Source organism: Limulus polyphemus, unplaced genomic scaffold (genome assembly GCF_000517525.1).
Source record: "Limulus polyphemus unplaced genomic scaffold, Limulus_polyphemus-2.1.2 Scaffold471, whole genome shotgun sequence".
NCBI lineage: Eukaryota > Metazoa > Arthropoda > Merostomata > Xiphosura > Limulidae > Limulus > Limulus polyphemus.
In genome coordinates, this window is record NW_013666081.1 from 449,941 (window position 1) to 457,565 (window position 7,625).

A 7,625-nucleotide genomic window follows, 5' to 3' on the forward strand; every position below is an offset into this window, starting at 1 on the left:
GCTTAACTACCAATTCTGTGACGTAATGGTTCGACAAACTGTTTTTACATCATATGACCAAGGTTCTATATAGTGCACCTCACTCTGCTTAACTACCAATTCTGTGACGTAATGGTTCGACAAACTGTTTTTTACATCATATGACCAAGGTTCTATCTAATGTACCTCCCTCTGTTTCACTACCAATTCTGTGACGTAATGGTTCGACAAACTGTTAATACATTCATTTTTTGGCATACTTGTGGCATGCAATCAATTATTATTTGCTTAACGTAATAATTTCAAGCCTTTACGGAATTTATTCAGCATAGTTAAAAAATAACTTGGAGAGGTACATATGTTGTGTTCGATCCTTTTACTTTTAGGTTTTTGTTTAACCTAAGAACCGTATTACTTCTCAATATATCTGGTAGTTATTTCGAGGTAAGTTTTCCACATTAACTGGAACAAATCGCTTAAAGATTTCGAATAATATTTAATAAATTACAAAACTTTCGTTTTCCCTACCCAGTGTTCTCCCACTATAATTTTCAATAGATTACTCTAGAGTGTCATATTAACTGACGCATAATTTCTTCTAAGTTACACGGTAGCTATAGTACAATGTATGAATTTTATATAAATCACCATGATGATATGATTTAAATATAAGCAGTTTCTTCCATAACACCTTAAAGCTCCCGTTTAATGGATCGTAAGTGATATTACATAAAATATTATATACTTGTACTTGATTTGGGCAAGTTCTCCAGAACATTTCTTGAGGTATTTGTTTTAAAGTTTCAAGTGCTTTTAGCAAATCATTGCGAGGTTTCCAATTGATTAACATAATTGTTTGGATCGGATTGTTTACAGACAATTGAATTAATTTTATACGTTTTCAGTAGCTCAATCCTTTCGAACAAATCACTATTTGATAGAATATTGTTCAAGTTACGAAACCAGATTGCGCCGAAATCATTTCTGAGCCATTGTAATATTTTTATTATGTATTACACTGAGGATTTTCAAGCAGCCAGCAATTTTTTGATGTCGAAATCATTTCTGAGCCATTGTAATATTTTTATTATATATTACACTGAGGTTTTTCAAGCAGCCAGCAATTTTTTGATACAATATAAACGACAACAGTTGTTTAATTGATGTCAAACATTATATATGTATATATATGTGCTCGTGTGCTTTATCCATCTAACACAATGTATTTAAATATGTTGTCTGATAGTCATTATATCGCCGTCCTTTGTCATAGCTGGCTGTTTGAAAATTTTTTTTGTCAACGTTTTTGTTTACCTTTGTAATTATAAGAGTGTGCTTCTAAATGCGCTGGAGCCCCAACTTGCCAGACTAATTGGGACCAAGTGTTGTGCGGATAATCAAAAATCCGGATAACTGGACAATATTAAAAAATCGTAATTCTTGAACACAGATCTTACAATATTTCTTTGCTAGCTTTTCACATCTTTTTTCCATCTTGTTCACAATGTTCACTTTGTCACTCAACAAAGAAAACATTCTTGTGCGTTTAGTAGATATTTTCACCCCAACAAAGAACAACTTTAATGTGATATACATACACGTTTTTATTTTTTAAGGAAACACAACGCACATCCGTACTGAACAAGGCTAATGTCACAACTGATGATTCTGTGGCGAAATATACCCTTTGCTTCGAAGTAATCGAAGCATATCAGGATAAAGTAAATACATACATGTATGTAGATATTTTTAATTTTTAGAATTTCATCCGGATAATCGGCGATCTACTACAACGTATTCTTAATTTTCGAATAACTATTACAACATTACATCTCATTAAATTTTCAACGAGTTTACTCATTGTGCACTTTTGTAATTCAACTCGACTTGCCTAATGATAACTTGGTGCCACGTAGGCTGGTTGGAATCGCACATATGCGAGTTAACCAGCATGATAAAACTACATAGATCCATTTTCACGAAATGTTGCACGCATTCAAAGGTTATGCAGCCTGATAAGGGCACTTATTTCATTCATTTCCTGGAGTTAAAATGAAGATGTTGCAGTTTATTATACATCTCAATTAAACCATAACCTTAATTTGCAGCTTCTGAGCAGCATAGTGAATATTGTACTGTTGCTACGGTTACCGTAAACTGACATTTTTTATAAACCTAACAAAACGTATGACCATTTACCTGCTTCTGGGTTAGTTTCGTAGAAGTCTCTTCGGCGTTTCATTTCATCTAGAAGAAAATAGACATGAGGTTATAACAAACTAATCATAAGATCTGCTAAGACACGGGGCTAACAAATTAAAACAGATGGTAAGTAACTAATATACTGTGCTTAGACAGGTTAAGTTAATAAAAACGTATTTTTAAAAGGGTGATTGGCAAAGCTTTAGACTTTGCATTAAATTTCGAAAAGAACTTTCTGCAAACACGTACGAAAAATACAATTATAAATTCCTTTTCGCAAAACGTGATGAAACTTGAAGAATAAATCATATTATTAAGATGAGAAGTTTCTTTATGTCTTCAACAAAAACAGCAGAGCGGTTCACTTAAGTTCCAATTACAATGCTACCAAACTCTGTTAATCAGAACTAAGTTATGACAGTCACGTGGAAAGTGTAAAAAAGTGTTTGTGTGATTCGAACAAAGTTACATCCATAGCAATGCTGACCTTCGACAACACGAGAAGCTATTGTCGACCATTGCAGTGTTATTTATTACCAGCTCACAACAAACCAGTTTTCTTCAAACTAAGAACACGAGAAAAACGTTTTCTTGGAGGTGTCGCGATTCTCCCCTTAGGGTAACATCGTGACCCGTCTACTTGATGATTAATTGGTATCGAACGGATATAACGTGGACGTACAGAAGGTTTCCCCTCTGTCACTGACGAGATCTGATATTACGCTTGTTTATCTATGTGAAGCTTGTTTCATCCAGACAATATACGGGGATTCCATCAAATAACCCAATTAAATTGACAAAAACACTCTATAAATTACATTAAATTTTGCCACCATCAGATAAATATAAATAAATTATAATAAAGAAGGACATTTAAATAAAAAGTGCTTCCGTAAATTATTGAGATTTTGAACTAATTTTTAGTTTTACCATACAACGTTAATGAGAATTTTGAACTGACACACGTCTTTTCTGCACATTAATAAAGCAGAAATGATTGTTTGCTTGGAATTATGCACAAAGCTACACAATGGGCTATCCAACACGGGTATCGAAACCCGGTATCTAGCGTTGTAAGTCCGCAGACATACCGCTGTGCCACTGGGGGGGGGGGGGCGAGCAGCTATGATTCCACTGGATACGTTTAACTGTTTTAGTAATTCAGAAAAGTTCATTTCAGTTTTTAGTTAAACATAAAAAACACCTGCTTCAGAGATTATTATTAAGGCCTCTCAGTTTTGATAATATAAATACATATTACGAAGAGAACGTGTATTTATGAATACCTAGTTTCAAGTGAACTGCAGTTATTTGTTTAAAACAATATAATTTTTCCCAAATAATCGGGTAAACAAGATCAGCAGGTGAAGTAGTAAATATTGTGTAACAGTAGTTTTAATGTTACTAACTTCAGCAGGATATCCAATTGTTCATTAATGCACGTAAAGTTCTGACAACCACCTGCAGCAAACCAACTTCAACCATTTACCTCCTGCTGCCCACACAGTTTACTTCTTGGTACTGAATTAGAGCCAAAGCACTCAATGTGGAAGCTGAATCAAAACGTGAATACTCGACAGTAAAACTTGGAACACCCAACAGCGAACGAAACTTAGTTCTGTATTAAAACTTGGGACACCCAACAAAGAAATTTGGTTCTGGATTAACAACTTGGAACACCAAACAAGAAAACTTGTTTCTGTATTAAAAACTTGGGTAACCAGGAATATAGTTTTATGATTAAGTAAATACTCACAGTGTTTATGAAGGTAACACAATATGGTAACCACACTCCTTTGGATACCTCTACTTGTTCATCTAGGTAACACGACTTGGTGGTTTACTTCTTTGGTATAGTTTTATTATTAAGCACATACTCCCATTGTTTATGAAAGTAACACGACTTGGTGGTTTACTTCTTTGGTATAGTTTTATTATTAAGCACATACTCCCATTGTTTATGAAAGTAACACGACTTGGTGGTTTACTTCTTTGGTATAGTTTTATTATTAAGCACATACTCCCATTGTTTATGAAGGTAACACGACTTGGTGGTTTACTTCTTTGGTATAGTTTTATTATTAAGCACATATTCCCATTGTTTTTGAAAGTAACACGACTTGGTGGTTTACTTCTTTGGTATAGTTTTATTATTAAGTACAAACTCACGGCGTTTAAGAAATATCTTAAACTTAGTGGAAGTCCACTTGAGACGATGGTCTCGTGGCTTAATTCCGAAAAGTGAGCTTCGGAACACATATATTATATATAAAATGCATTTAAACCTTTAAAAGTAGCCAATAATTGCTTAACCACAGAAATATATCAAAGTAATAGGCCTAACACTTGTGATAAAATTCACGTAAACTTTAGATGGGTTTTTCCACATTTTTCTCAATTTGTCCATTTCGGAAGAATGTAAAGAAAATCAACAGCTGCATATTTATTTATTTTTATCAGAAAGATTAGGCCTATTATTTTCGGCGATGAAAGTGTAACTTTTACATATCAAGTTAGTTTGATACTCGAAATAACATTATCTAACTATTTATAATCAATCGTTAGCTGCAGATATTGTGTGAAAAAGAACAACATATATTACAGCTCATAATTATAAGAAGAAAGAAAAAACGTTCACATGTTGGAGCCTACACTTAAAGAAAAAAGGAAAACTTTAAAAAACCTACGGTAATCTAAACAAATGCACGTGATATTGATTTTTAAAACTTGTTAGCTAGGGATGAAAAATGCATGACTTACTTCGAAATAGTCCGGGAACCAATTTGTAGACAATATCTTGTAAGGTTTTATCAGCTCTACGTGGTAATAAAAACATAAGTATTATTGTAAGATGGTTATTTTAATAAACAAACACATTAAATTTACCAGCTTAACAACTCGTTAAAAGACATTATACACGTGTGTCTAGAAAAAAATATATATATATTAATTATAAAACGGAGTTGCTGCTATAAGTGTAACTACGTAGAAATAATTTAGTATCTGTAGCATACCACTTTAATTGCTACATAGACCATTCCTCTTGATAGCTGAATCTTTGCTTGGATAAAAAGAGCGTGCGCAGTTCGTTAATGATTAATGAATTTTATAAGGAATTACGTCTGTTTGAAGCACACGATTAAGTTTCACAACTTTCAGAGTTTCTTCAGATGCCTTCTTAAAGCGTGTTAATGTTTATTTCTTAATTAATTTCTAAATTAATTAATTTGTTTCAAAAGTAAGATAGTTGAAAATAGCTAAAATTCTTTTGGATAACAACTCGCAGCTACATCGACAGCTTTAATGCTGAAAAACAAACAGTTCTAATTCAACTTTACATAATCAATAACACAGTAATACCCCGCACTGAGAATGACTACGTCTATATAGCAATATGAAAGGCGATTTACTACTAATAGTTTGTAAATATATGTTCTAGAGTACTATCTAAAGATGTTCTGGTAAGAGTGCATTGTTTCTTTAATTCGAACTGACTTGGACTAATAAAAGGGTTTCAAAATGTTTGCCAGCTCCACACAAATACATCGTTCGAGTCCTTGTCTCCAGTTCGGTCATGCTCTATATGACGACCATCTGTTTTGATAATAACAATGAAGCATATTTCTATTCAAATGTCTCCGTCGAAATTCTGTCACGCCCAAAGCGCACAACTCCTACCTGATGGCTATACATCATCCATCTCATGTACAAAGACAACTGTTTCCCATCGCCCCTTTATTCAGTCCGATCTCAGAAAATTTCACAGGCGTTGCATCAGACGACTTGACCGGTATGTACTCGTATGGAATACCACGAATACCATTTTCATTATCCAGCTCCATGAGGTATGGGACAGTTGAACGACAGATATGAATGGGAGCCCATGCCCTGTTGGCCTAGTTTACGTAAAAAAAGTCAATTTTTTGTAGTAAAAAGGAAAATGAACTTTGGTATAACACAAAGAAAGATCACTTTAACCTACGTATCCACTTTCCTGATCACTAACTTGCGAATTATGCAGTATTTAGTGATCGTGAATCGTTTCGAAAAAGTTTCGCGATATGTCGTGTACCACCTTCGAAAATTTGTTTTATCCATTAATATGAAGAAAATAACGTGAGACTTGTTACAGTTATCAAGGTACATATACCTTTGTCCGGGGTCACTATGTACTGCCATCCCAACCCCCGGAATAGGTATCATTCATACAGTTTCCTAAACATTTCTGGATATGTCATGGAAGTATTGTATGAATGATCTGCGTCGTTTTGTAATTGAATTTTTTTCCTTATTCTGTTGGATACTGTTATCTGGGGTACATAGACGGTTTGTGCCACTGACCTTTGTGCTCATAGATTCTTGTCTGTTACAAGACGCCGCTCTTTACCTACCATGGCCGGGGTAAGACCTGTTGTAGGTCTCTTTCTGGATAGTTCTGATAACCCAAGTTGATCCACACTCCTTTGTTTCCAATGCCATTAAGTACAAGAGATATCCTCGTCTTGGAAATTCTAAATTCCCGGCCTGAACACATCTTTATGATTTGAGTGTACGGATATGTTACGTCGGAAAGGGGTATATTATTCCCAAAAGTGATCATTTTTCAGTAGCATCACACTTCCTACAAAATGCCAAACATATTCCTTTCTACCACGACTTTCTATACGCTGTGGATGACACGTGACTTGCCGATCTGCATATTCAAATTCGTTTTAATATAACGTACTCAAACCTCTCTGTATTCGTTTAATGTTAGGATTTGTTTGTTGTTTCAGAATTTTGCGCAAAGCTACACAACGAACTACCAGCACATAGCCGTCCCTATTTTTGAATTGTTAGAATAGAGAGGTAGTCAATATATTACTCGCCGCCAACTCTTGGCTGATAGAATAGCGAGAACGGACAGTCACTTTTATACCGCACTCAAGGCACCAAATTGCGGAGCACGTTTCTGTAGAAAAGGTTCACAACCATAAATTCTCGGATTTACAGTCCAGACCTGGCACATGTGGGTTAAACGGTCAGGTCAAAAGATCCCTGTGGTTCAGATATAACCGTCTTTTGAACTACTGACAAGGGAGGGTAGCCAGTAAGCAGCATCCGCCGTCAAGAGCTATGTCCGGCTTTTCCAGTCGAATAAGTGGATTGTCTGTCACTTTTATAACACTTGCTCAAAGCAGAAAGTACAAAGCGTGTTCAATGGCATCACTCAAAACCTGGACTAGGTCACGCCCAGCTCTACCTAAAGCCTGTATCATACTAATTGAAAGGTCGTGCAGATGGTCATCTGTACAACCAACCTAAGGATTTCAGTATATATATATATATATATATATATATATATATATATAGTATATAGTTACTTTACGTTACTACTATATAGTAGTAGTGTAGTAGTAGGTAGTTAGTTAAGTTAAAGTTAAATTAAACTTACTTACCGTAGT

The 7,625-nt window shown here is 34.7% G+C and overlaps 1 protein-coding gene across 2 annotated transcripts in view; it reads right to left on the reverse strand.

The window, feature by feature from the left end:
- LOC106458485 (uncharacterized protein DDB_G0284459-like) overlaps window positions 1-7,625 on the reverse strand; it is a 78,303-nt gene that overhangs the window by 32,275 nt on the left and 38,403 nt on the right. For both annotated transcript variants that reach the window (XM_022384706.1, XM_022384707.1), the window contains exons 4-5: window positions 4,942-4,997; window positions 2,179-2,226 (exon numbers count right to left, since the gene is read on the reverse strand). In XM_022384706.1, coding sequence (XP_022240414.1) covers window positions 2,179-2,226; window positions 4,942-4,997 — 104 coding nt within the window. The remainder of the gene's footprint in view (window positions 1-2,178; window positions 2,227-4,941; window positions 4,998-7,625) is intronic.